This window comes from Apaloderma vittatum, unplaced genomic scaffold (assembly GCF_000703405.1).
Source record: "Apaloderma vittatum isolate BGI_N311 unplaced genomic scaffold, ASM70340v1 scaffold34532, whole genome shotgun sequence".
Lineage (NCBI taxonomy): Eukaryota > Metazoa > Chordata > Aves > Trogoniformes > Trogonidae > Apaloderma > Apaloderma vittatum.
Window position 1 is genome coordinate 311 of NW_009702498.1, and position 12,204 is coordinate 12,514.

At 37.8% G+C, this 12,204-nt stretch overlaps 1 protein-coding gene across 3 annotated transcripts in view; it reads right to left on the reverse strand.

The window, feature by feature from the left end:
• Positions 1–3,870: 3,870 nt before the first annotated feature.
• HERC4 (HECT and RLD domain containing E3 ubiquitin protein ligase 4) overlaps positions 3,871–12,204 on the reverse strand; it is a 29,966-nt gene continuing 21,632 nt past the window's right edge. The window contains exons 15-24 of one of the 3 annotated variants that reach the window (XM_009864278.1): positions 11,734–11,757; positions 11,140–11,238; positions 9,693–9,860; positions 9,429–9,572; positions 8,587–8,753; positions 7,701–7,767; positions 7,411–7,493; positions 5,859–6,042; positions 5,166–5,268; positions 3,871–4,235 (exon numbers count right to left, since the gene is read on the reverse strand). In XM_009864278.1, the coding sequence (XP_009862580.1) occupies positions 4,027–4,235; positions 5,166–5,268; positions 5,859–6,042; positions 7,411–7,493; positions 7,701–7,767; positions 8,587–8,753; positions 9,429–9,572; positions 9,693–9,860; positions 11,140–11,238; positions 11,734–11,757 (1,248 nt within the window). In that variant the 3' untranslated portion in view covers positions 3,871–4,026. The remainder of the gene's footprint in view (positions 4,236–5,165; positions 5,269–5,858; positions 6,043–7,410; positions 7,494–7,700; positions 7,768–8,586; positions 8,754–9,428; positions 9,573–9,692; positions 9,861–11,139; positions 11,239–11,733; positions 11,758–12,204) is intronic. The other 2 variants (XM_009864279.1, XM_009864281.1) reach the window with 2 other exon arrangements.

A 12,204-nucleotide genomic window follows, 5' to 3' on the forward strand; every position in this document is an offset into this window, starting at 1 on the left:
CAGCGAAAAGGATCCCCCAGCACCGCACACACGAGCTCTGCCCGGCACAAGGGCTCAGGAAAGCAGACCAGGACAGTGCCTGGGGCTCTAAAGTGGATAGATCTGACTACGGCAAGGGATGGAGGGAACTGTAAGCTCTCTGAGGTCTAGGTAAGACCTTTAAAGTTATGGCTCCAAACTGATCAACACAAACCTGAACAGCACGTAGAAAGACAAAAACAGTAGCTTGATGATTACTTTGCCCAAACCCTACGCTGACCCACTAATTAAGAAAGCAATGGGAACTGTCATCAAGGGAAATAAATCTTTTGTTCTTCCTATCCCCCTGCCTCCAGAGTTAGCACAGTTGTACACGCTCCCCAGCTACGTCGTTGTGGTTGCTCCTCAGAAGAAGTCCACACAGCCATTCCTGTGGTGCCCACTATACACCAGTCTATCATGCTGAAAACTGCATTACTGAAAGAAGGCTTTTATTCTGTGTTTATCGTAACTGCAGAACCTCATTCTGCCTTTATTTAAAAAGCTCTCATTTATAGTAGTTTGTATTTGATTGAACTTTATTTATTCCTGATAAATCAAGTTTATTGCAGCAGAGCAGAATGATGAATTAAAATCCATTTAAAGTACCATACAAAAACTTTTTTGAAGGGAATACAGCAGCTTGATGCTCTGCATTAATAACAACTTCAGCAGTAACATTACCCACAACGTGCCAAATGAGCCAAGTCGTTACGCTTAAGCAGGGCTCCCTGCTTTCACAGCTCTACACTGGCACAAGGCAGCAGCATTCTTTGATTTTCCCATGGAAAACGAGGGACAGTTTGTCCTGTGCTCTAAGTGTGGAGGAAGAGCCTGTGTCGTTCCATCACATTCCACCTGCAGCCCGGCACCCCGGCAGCGGCTGCGATAAATCCACTACACCACTACGCTGCTGCGGCAAGTTCTCCTTTAGTAACCACCCCAGAGATGCATGCAAGTTTGACGTGCATCTACCATTCTCCAGTGATGATTCTGATTCTTTATGAAAATGCTAATCTAATTCTCAAATTAAAATACTCCCTTTGAAGATTCTTAATTACTGTAACATGCTCTCACTGAAGCCCAAACTACTACCATCACCCAGTCACTCCCATTATCATTTTAAAAGTGGCACGTGAGCCTTCCTGATTAATTGGCAATTCAATATGGAGAAAGGCTCTGTTAACACCATGTCTAGTTCAGTAAAGCAGAGATCTTTTCCTCCCTTTCTCATTTGACGCACAGCATCAAATATTGTATGCAAAAGGATACTTGCTACGAGAAACAGCAAGCAGTTCCCCTTACAGCCAGAGGCAATGCTTGAGCCTTCACAGGGCTGGTACAACTGTTCACCCAACTAACTGGCAGCAGAAAGTACTTAATTATTTGACAGAAAGTAACAACTAGTAATTGTTCTAGTACTACACAGAAGTATTTTACCTTGTTATGTAGGCACTGTCTGCTTTGCAACGGGGCACCTGTCTCACTGCACAGCCTGAGCTAACACCTGTAAGATAAATCAGGAGCACTGAGCAAATACAGTCACGTTCCCTAGGACCCAACTCCATTTCTTGCAGAGGTGGACAAAACCGAGGCCAAAATTGCAGAAAGAAGTCTCAGGTGAATGCTATCGCAAGGAAAGGGGCGCCCTCCCCGCTCTGCCAGTGAATTCTTAACGTGACATTTAACTGATGACTCACATTTAACTAACCCTCCAACGCCCCCAACCCTCCCAGCACTTACTGGTGTCCACTGATGTTCCAAGAGAGTTAAGAGGTATGTCTGGCTGATGCTGGAGAATCTTTTGCAGCAACATGAAGTAAATTGCCACAGCAGTTTTAGTCACCAATAACTGCGCTTTAAAAAAGATAAAGGACATCAGAAATCTCTAGGATATCCTAAATTGGGCACTAAAAATTGGCAAATGATTGGCCACTATGGCTTGGAATCTGTCTCAGACCCCTCCCATCTACAGAATAAGGCTATTATTCATCTTTCAGATTAATGAATCTTTCAGATTGCTGAAGAAAAATCTAATACAGAAAAAAAATCAGAGATCTAAGTCTCACAGGGAAATTAAGTATGTATATAAAGTGCTGGGTTTAGATGATACCCACTAAATTAGACTTGGACCTGCACAACTGAACATAAAATCCCCCCCGTTATTCAGTGAACACCATCAACTGTGTACACGGAAGGAAGCAAGAGTCCCACGGAGAAAAAAACCACCAACCAGCACTTGATCATGTATTAATACATAAGGGAAAAAGGAAGAAGACAGCTTTACAAGAGCCACTTCCAGATTTTTTAATATCTTTTATATTTATTTTTTAATATTGCCTTTGCAACCCTGGTGTTTCCTAATTTAAAAACAGTCTTTTAAAATTACCTGGTAAAATGAACATATAATACTTGTTTTTTAATTTCTCTTTTCTCCTTTTCCTTCTTCCATGTATATTAAGATTAATCCGCTTTAGTATTTGTTGGTTTCTCACCTTTCACAAGAGGGAGAATTTCCCAGTCAAGTAACAAGTGTTGGAGAAGATGGGAAATGGGCTGCATACAAAGAAATTACTAGAGGTTACACTGCATGAGAAAGCTGTAAAACCACAGTGTTAAGGAAAAAGAATGATTTTAACTGTAGTGACTGCTCTGTATTCTACCCACAAGTACTGCTGGCATAGGAGCTGCATGTTATACAATTTATTACGATGCACAAATTCCCCTGCTTTTCAGGCGAGGTCTCCGTATCCCAGCTGTGCTGACGACTCAACGCACGCAGAGGCAGTCCTCCAACGGAAAACATGCACGATGCAAGCATCCATACACATCAACCAACAAAGGTATTCATTCAAGTCTTTTATTATAGCTTGAATTTTTTCACTGCATTTAAAAATCTAAAAAAAATAAATATTTGTTTCACAGCTGCAAGTCACATATGCATTAACACCACAAAATCTGGAATTTAACCAGAGAAGGAAAGTCAAATCCGAAAGTGTCCAGCTAAGCACAATCGTCTCAGGGCAATTATACTAAAAATAAAATCTTAAGAAAAGGGGAGGGGGGGTGTTAAAGAGTTATTTCAAATGCATTTATCTGGAAAAAAGTGAAAATTCTATTAAAACCATAAACTACGCTTTCAGCATTTAAAAATAAACGTTTAACCTCTTGTCGGCAGCAATTGTCTGGTGCATCTTTTTCTTTTAAACTGCATTCTTGACACATGGCTGGAGAGGTTTCAAGTGCTAAATTAACCTCTTTTTTACTTGTGTCCACTTAATTAGAGAATCAGTCCTTAAAAGTAAAACAGTGTATTAAGTCAGCTCGTCCATCCGCATATTAAAAACGCCATTGTATGCAGTTTTGTACCAGCACTGAGCGACCGCTTCACAGATTGTACATTGTGAAGATGAATGTCTCTTAAACAATCACTTTAATTATTAAGGTTCTTAAAACAAACCAGAAAAATATATATCTTCAGAAATCAGAGTAGTCACTTTTTTGTTAAAAGCCATAAAATAAGCTCATATTCAATTACAAGCAATAGAAACCATACAGGTATTGGAACATAATTATTTTATCACAAAAAATTCATTATTTACAAAATGAAAAGTTACCAAGTGAATTTATCAGGGAAAAAGTTAAACGTTCTTACTAAGTGATTTGAAAAACTTAAGCAAGTCTCTCATGCACTCACACGCCAAATCATTTGCGTAAGGTGAAATGTTAAGTCATGTTAGTGAAACTTGATTCTCGTTCACAATACTCTCGGTTTTATTTGTAAGATGGCAAAATCCACATGGTTCTGTACAGGAAGGTAAGTATTAAGACAGTTCCTCGTTTTTGTAAATGTTTTTTGGCTCCCATGAATATCCGTACCACTGAACAGCTTCGCAAATAATCAGTTATATTATCAACTCCTCCATTTAATCCACTCAATTTACCACAAGAAAGACACAAAAAGTTAGTTTAATGATCCCATGTTACACAGAACTCCCATTCCAGAAGTTATACTAAACTGAAACCTTCGTAGTGGTCTATAGCCTGGATCAACTTAGATTTTAGGGTTTCTTTATCTGTGTATTTTGGAAGATCGAGAAGATTAAAGCAAGTGTGAGCTACCGGAAGATACCCTTCACCGCCTCCGGTTGGCTGGATGACTAGTTTAAGACACTTCATTCCCAGAATCGGAATACGATCGCTGCCTGTCAGAAACACTGCCAAGAAAAAACAAACAAACAAACCAATGGAGTCTTGAAAGCAGTGTAACAGTGACATCGTGTATGTCGTATACGCAGTTCTAATCACTGTATTTTTTAATTACTTCCGCAACCGTTAACTTTTCGCACCAAAGTTGTTCTGCTGAGTTTAAAAAACAGGCAACAATGACTTAACCCAATCTCCAGCTTACAGGGGGGAGCACATAACTGCAACACAAGTGATACATAAAGGAAAACATCTCACTTCAGCATATGACACCCAACAGTCCTTAACACCACCAACAAAAAAGGTTCTTCGTGCATCAGAATTTGTTATTTAGAATCCATTGGCTACACTTGTACTGAGCTTTAGCAAGCATCCTGTAAATACACAGCACTAGCTTGTTCAATAAGAAACTTATCTCAACTGGAAACCAATCTATGATCTACTCTCAACAAATGCTCACTCACAAAAAGTTTCAATAACTTTGTAAATATGTCAAGGTACTCGTAGGAGTGGAAATGTTCAGGGGGAAAAAAAAAATCAGTTGTAACTCCAAAATTCCATCTACGTGCAACGAAAAAATGAGGATGTAAACCTTATGCTGAAACACAGAAAAAAACTCCTAGTCATCTGATAAATGACATTAGCGGTTTGGACTGTTGGGGTTTTCTGGGGTCTGGGTTTTCTTTTGTTTCTTTATTTTTTTAATGATGCTTTGGCCTACTGTGATCTTTTAACTGTCCATGACCCATGATTACTCAGGACAACCCCAGCAAAATCAGAACCAAGCTGATAATCAATTTCTTCCACTACGTTTTTTTTTTCTTCCAAATAATTCACATCATTATAGACAAATACTTACGTCTGCCCTCTTCTAGCAAGAGCCTGAAATCCCAGTGATCCTGTTCACTTAGCAACTTCTGCAAGTAGTTTCAAATACTTACGCAAGAATTGTTTTTTCTTCTCCAAAGACAACTCATGAAAAACCTCCCAGAATATTTTAATCGTAGGATGCTCTGCCCAGTATTCTCCTTTGTATTCCGTATTCTGAAACGAGCAGGAGATTGTTACTGTTCACACACAGAACTATTAGGCTAATCTGACATTAAAGCAGAATGCACGTGGTTTGTGTAAATGGATACTGCAAGCGACAGACATATCACTGTTTTCCTTGTCAATCTTCTTCGACTGTTCAGCCCGACTTCAACTAGATGGACCAATGTCCGTATTATGAGGCATTTTCAATCCCGACGAAGTCCTGGCAAAGTCTCACTGTGAGTTTAGGCCTTCAAGACTATTTAGTCTTATTAATTGTGTGGCATTTTGTTGATTTTCCCCTTTCTCATGTAGTACTATTGTATACAGCTACCTTTTGGTTCTGTGGATTTTATTTCTTCTCTCTTCTACCGCATCTGATTTCCTTCTGAAATCAGACTGAAAAACTCTAAGCAAGAAGGTAAGTAACTACTCAGTGTCTTCACTCACTGACATTTTTTAAAAAGGTTCCTCACTCGTGCAGTCAACCTAATCAACGTCTTAAGTCACATTAAAACAGAGCTCAAAAGGACACTTGAAGATTTTGCTTTTGTGACTTGAAATAAAGCTATACGTAACAAATAGCTAATGATGGCTCTTACCTTCTCCAGTTCTTTCCAGTCATAATTTGTGTTCCCAATTACCATTGCCTGCAACTCGCTGGGCTGGAAGAGCTGAAGAACTTTACCTCCACATACTTTGTGGAAGCCTGCATGGAATGCACTGAATAAGGAAGCCACAGATTTATTGAAGATGTAATCTACATACGCATCTACAAAATCTTGCCTGTACAAAGAAGAAAAAAAACAATCATGTTAAGAGGAAAAAAAAAAGTCACATCACTCCAATAAAACAGTAGCTGTTTCTGTAAAGAACACAGAATAGAAAGTCAAGCAAAAAGGATCTTAATATGTTATATTCCCTGCTTTATGCTACATACTGGAGATAAACTCAGTGAAAATGCACATAAATGTATTTTCTCATTGCCTAAGACAAAGTCTGTATCATGCAACAGAAAAAACAATGACATTTAGCATTATTTATTTCAGGCTTTATAAACATTTCTCTTCTTTGTATGCATTGCAGTGAACTGGACTTAATGGCAACAAGCTTAAAGGCTGGGATTACACACAGCGTCCTCGAACCAACTAGTCAAACCCACTGCTCTGTTTTTCATTTAAAATATTACCATATTTGCACTAAACATTGAAATAAACTTCAAACAGCCATCTGAGTCCTAGGCAGTAGAAAGAAGAGTGCAAAGAGCGAGGATACGGAAACTCCCGCTCCACTGTGAGAGGTTCTGTCACTGCACGTGGCTGTGACAGCCTCAGAACCTTCTATCACCACTCTGTCCTCTGTGACAGATCCAGCTATTTACAGAAAACGCTCCCTCAAACATCTGCCCTCTAGCAACATGCCTGGAGGTACATTTTCTTCCTCATTCCTACCACGCACAGCCTAGCTATGTTCTGCTCTCATTCAGTATGCTCTTCCCATTTGACTCTCCCTTTACTCTGGGAGAAGTAAAAGCACGGAGAACTCTGGAGGACCAAAGACCAGACAGGAACGCATGAGAGGAATAGAAAGAAATAGGAAAATGGCAGTATCCTGCAAAAAGGGACAGGAGCACCACGACATACATTCTGCCTGTTCTCTAGGAGCAGAACACACTCTTCTGACAGTAACACTAGATAATATCAATTTATCCACTCTACAAATGGAAGATTTATCTGAAATAATATTTTGCATATAAATAGTTGCCACATGATGGCATCACAGTTGAAGCTTTCGTCATTACTCACTAAATTCCAACTACATATAATTTCCCGCAGAACCACAACCATTTTTATCTTACACAATGAAGACCATGGTGTCAAAATAAACTCCGAAGAGCTTCAAAAGACTTTTAAATTCAAAGACAAAGAGAGGCATTAAGCATTCTGAGTATAATTAGATAGTTTCTTTGCAGCAGACAAATCCTTAAATACAATAGCTACTTTAACAATACACAAGAACACCGTGGAAAAACAACAGGAGCAGTTTTGCTTCTGACATCAGTGTAACAGCTCAGCAAAGCATATTCACAGCAGCTCAGTTACACTCCCAAGGCAGGCAGCGTCACTGAACTACCCTGAAACCCACAAAACTCACCTATTTTGTTTGACTACAGGAATGTCAGCACCATTAGGAACGAGCTCTTTGATTTCCGTTGTACCAAAATTTTCCACAGTGATCTATTTAAAACAAAAACAGTATAAATCTTTTTTACTGCACAGAGCACTACCTCTCATCACTTAGTTAACAGCCACATGAATGGCAGACAGAGATGCTAAAATTCATGGGAGTCCCCAGCCGATACTTTGGCTCACACACCCCGGAGGCAGTTACAATAGATGATATGAACTTGATAATAAATATTTCAAACACTATATAAAACTTACAGTAAAATTAAGACAAAAGGCTTCCTCTATGTCATCCTCTGGATAGTCCAGTAATTGTTGCATTCCCCTGCAAAATAAGTTACCAAGTACTTGTACCAGTGGAAAGAATGATGAACTTGTTTTCCTGAATTATTCTTTATGTTTTGATAATTAAAAAAAATTAGAATCTTCCTATTGTTACTTAGTTTATTAGCTCATTGACCTGCACCTTGTGCAGTGCTGGAAAATCTCAAGCAATTCTTTTGCTAATGCTTGTGGTGTTATTTCCTTTTGACTATCTCTGGAATAAGAGAAGAAGAATAATTGGAAGAGAGAAGATTCAAATCCTGGTCTTCAGCTAAGGGATTCCCAAACCAGAGGCAGTAAGTACTTAATGACCATTAACTTGTTTGATTTCTCCTTGAATCTATGAAAACTTAAGCACTCACAACAGTGAGGCAATCAAATATTCACTTTTGCTCGTTTGAGCTTTCTACGCACTAATGGTTTTCAAATCCCTACTCAAGGGCAGATACTTGGCACGTGTATGTTCCTGAAATAAGCAAAAACGTTTTATTGATGGTCTAAAGCTGTTCAGAACTAAACCTATGTACACATAGGTGGTAAAATTAATGGCTAAAACTCAAAAGGATTTGAATTTCAAGTATTATTTTCCCCTAAAATTCTTGTAGGACAATAAACCAGAAGACAAATACTAAAACCAAGCATTTAGAAGCAGGAGTTTAACAACAGCAAGTATCCTTTCTCAAATGACATGATGACTCCAAGGTACTCTGAGCTCTTTGTATCGTTAGTGTGAAAGTAACATATTTTCTTTATGTTCATAAAGGGCAATGTTGAATTAAAAATTAATTCCTAGTGATGTTCATTTTTCTTTCTTGCTTACCTGCCGACATCTGGCATCAGCTCTTTTAAATCATCCAGGGATGGTTTCTTATTCAATAGCTTTTTGTACAAAGCCAAAGGGAAATGAAGGTCTACAATAGTAAAATTATATATTGCTAGCCCACAGACAACACCAATCAAATGAAACAAGTCACTGTCTTCAAAGGTCTAAGAACAGAAAACAGACAAGATGGTTTAAAATAAAAAAGTTACTTTAATCTTGCAGAGTCTAGAACAAAGCATAAAGTGCAGTATAATCTGAGTTTCATTTAGATTTTCGTTAAATATGTATGTACTGAGGAAAACAGAATAAAGTTTTAACCAGCTAAGAGAGACTGAAATACAAAGAAAGAGAATTGGTTTTTAAGTAAAGAAATTAAAAGCTGAAATACAACACATTTTGTGTTACAAGTGACACACACCACCAGAAGCACTGCATTAAGGTTCTGGTTTGTCAGTGGAGTTATGTCAGACTTGCTACTGCACTATTCAATGCTTAAATATATGTCAGTTTTTTAAAAAATAATTTTTGGGAGGAGGAGTTCACTATTAACTCCCTCGGAGTGCCAACTTGTTTTACCAATTCAGTTCTTGGAATCAGTTTACTCTGGCTGGCCCTTCTTCCTACTAAACTTGTCTGGCTTGGAGACAACTGTTAAGGACCACTGGTAAGAAACAAGGGGAAAGTTTTGACCTAGCAATGACCAAAATAAAAATTTTTTGAGAATACTTACTCCAGCTTCTGCTCTTGAAATAAAACCAGCACAGACTACTATGTTGATCTATTATTAATATACACATCGTACACTAAAAGAAAATGAATGACTACAGATTGCACCCTACCTTATCAGAGAACCAGATCAGCCTGGACTCTTCATAATATCTGAACATTCCATATTTGGGATCTAGCAACTCCCTCATGATAAGCAAGAAAAATTCTTTGCGAACACCTCCAGCATCAACTGCTTCCTCTCCTACAAAAATAACCTGAAACACACAATTCAGTCAGCCCTGAAGTAGTAACAGATTGTGAAACAAGATCTGCCCAAAAATATTCTCAATCACTTGCACGTCAGAGACACTTTGAGCAATATGTACCGATCATACCTTGAGTGGCTTCTTGTAGTCTACGTTCTTTGTTTTCCTTAGGACTTCCACAGCGTCTCCTACAATATTGTCTCTCCGTACCATTAATATCAGGCATGGGTTGACAGATTCAAATACTGGCAGAAAGAGAGAAGACAAATTCTGCCTGTGAGCCTGATCAACAGCCATCTGGAAAAAAAACCAAAACAACAAAGTGAGATAGTCAGTAAGTAACGTAAGATTCCTGTCAACATTACATGTCCATCAGTCCTGTCTTAGGAAGTGCAGAAGGCACGAATGGGAAAAGTTATTAAAAGAGCTACTGAATTTGCCCAAATACTCTGTTTATCTCAGGAATTATTTTTCCTCGACCCATAGCCTCATCAATGCTAATGTTCAGTGAAGGCTTTGAATGTTTTTGACATGCCTGTCAGATTGCTTTGGGTAACAAAAGTGAGTAGAAATACTGTACTTCACCTATGAAAAGTAAGCTGTTTAATTTAAACCTGGCATGAAAACACCCACGAAAAACAATTCACAGAATTAAAACTGACTTGTCATCTATTTTATTCATGTAATCATTACATTATTCAATATAATTTTTGCATTACAACTGTTCAAAATCAAAATATTGTTGTGAATGCTCTGAATATGGCAGAGAACTCTTGAAAAATTGAGTGTTTTAATACTATTTACTATTGTTAATAGAAACATTCAGCATGAACATTTCCCTGAATTCATCAAATGTTCATACTCACTGTATGCATATATTTTTAAAGGCCTAAGAAAATATATTAATTATGAACTACAGAAGCAAGCTGGTATTGTTCACCATGAGCCCACTACCTGAGCATGGCTTATCTCTTTCGTTTCATTTCACTCAGAACAATAACTTATGTTAAAGATCATAAACATCAGGGGGAGCTAGTGCTCTTACTTGCTGTTACTTTTGCAGCAGCCTCCCTTCATTCTTCCTTTCCTTTAAGAATATAATTTATTATACCCTTACAGCAACCGCACGGATTTTATGTATGCATAATATTCCAAACATTGACCAGATGTATCAAGTACACAATATCTAGGAAAGTCTCCAATTAAAACCGAATTGAACAAATTAGGAGTAACACAGAATTGCATTTAACGGGAAAAGAGCCAAAAACTAGTGCAAACTGCAAGATCAGGGAACCTACTGCCACTATCCCAGATAAGCTTCTTTCCTACTGCCCTGCAGACACCGATCACACTTGAGAGTTTAACAGCATTTTCAAGGTGGTATGATGGATGAGATGAGAAATCTGGTGTGTACGAGATATTCAGGCGGTTCTTATGTTTAAAAAAACAGAGCAGAAAACAAAAACCCTACAAAAACCAATATCAACAGCAACTGCCAAGACCCTCAACTACGAACAAAAAAAAAAAAAAAAAAGAAAAAAGGAAAATTCATAACAATAAAACCTGAGACTCTCACCTGCATCTGTATGACTGCATCTGTTTGTAGGAGAGTTGTCTTTGCTTGGGCATCAAACACAAATGGGTATGTGCATATTGTAACAGGAATATCTGTTAACTAGAATGAAAAGAATCATGTTATAGCACTGCTCGTTTAAAACCTACAATCATGGTTAGAGAAGCCATTGCAATATTACTTATTTAATACATCTATTTTACTGGGAAGAGAAAGAAATCTTTACTTATCAGTGTAAGAGGAAAGCATTCAGGAAAATAAGGTAGATTTTCAATTGTTTAGTATTTCAGAAAAACAAACAAAACAACCAACAACAAAACAAAAAACCACACACAAACACCACTCTCTCTCCTAATATATTTTAATTTCAGAACTTCTTACAGCAAGCAGGTATTATCAAAGTAGTCCTTGTTTTCAAATGCTGCTCTGAATTGGCAATTAAAAAAATTACTTATTTTTGGCCCACAAAAATCTTTTCAGATTACAGCCAGGCTAACAAGGCTTTGCACCCAAAAGAACACATCAGACAATCCTTGACATTCAGATGTCTGATTTCTTTACACTCTGCAAAAGAAATCAGATTGCAACCAATCTTACCTCAGTTAATCCATGGTTGACATCCTATGACAGCATTTGCACAAAGGCAGCAATAATTAAGATGAAAAAGCAGCATTAGTGTCTGCATTAATTATTCGTCTCTGATGTAGAATCAAAAATATCTATCTACAGCTCCCCCCCCAACAAAATGTTTACTGTGAAAAAAAATACCAACCATAAACATTGCAATTAATCTACCAAATACAACCTTTCGACATCCTACACATCAGTCTTTTTTAAAAGGACCACTGAAGTAGCACATTTTTTTGGATGCAAAACTCAAACTATTTTAAATGTCTACTTCCAGATACTACAGGATGACACCTACCTTTACCTATGTATTTTCATTCCCAAATGACTGTAGCAAGTCAAATTAAAGGCAAAACATTTTTAACGAGTAAAAAAATCAAAAATACAACAGAACCCCATCATTAAGTCTCAAGAAACATTTAGATCTCTGATAAAGTACAA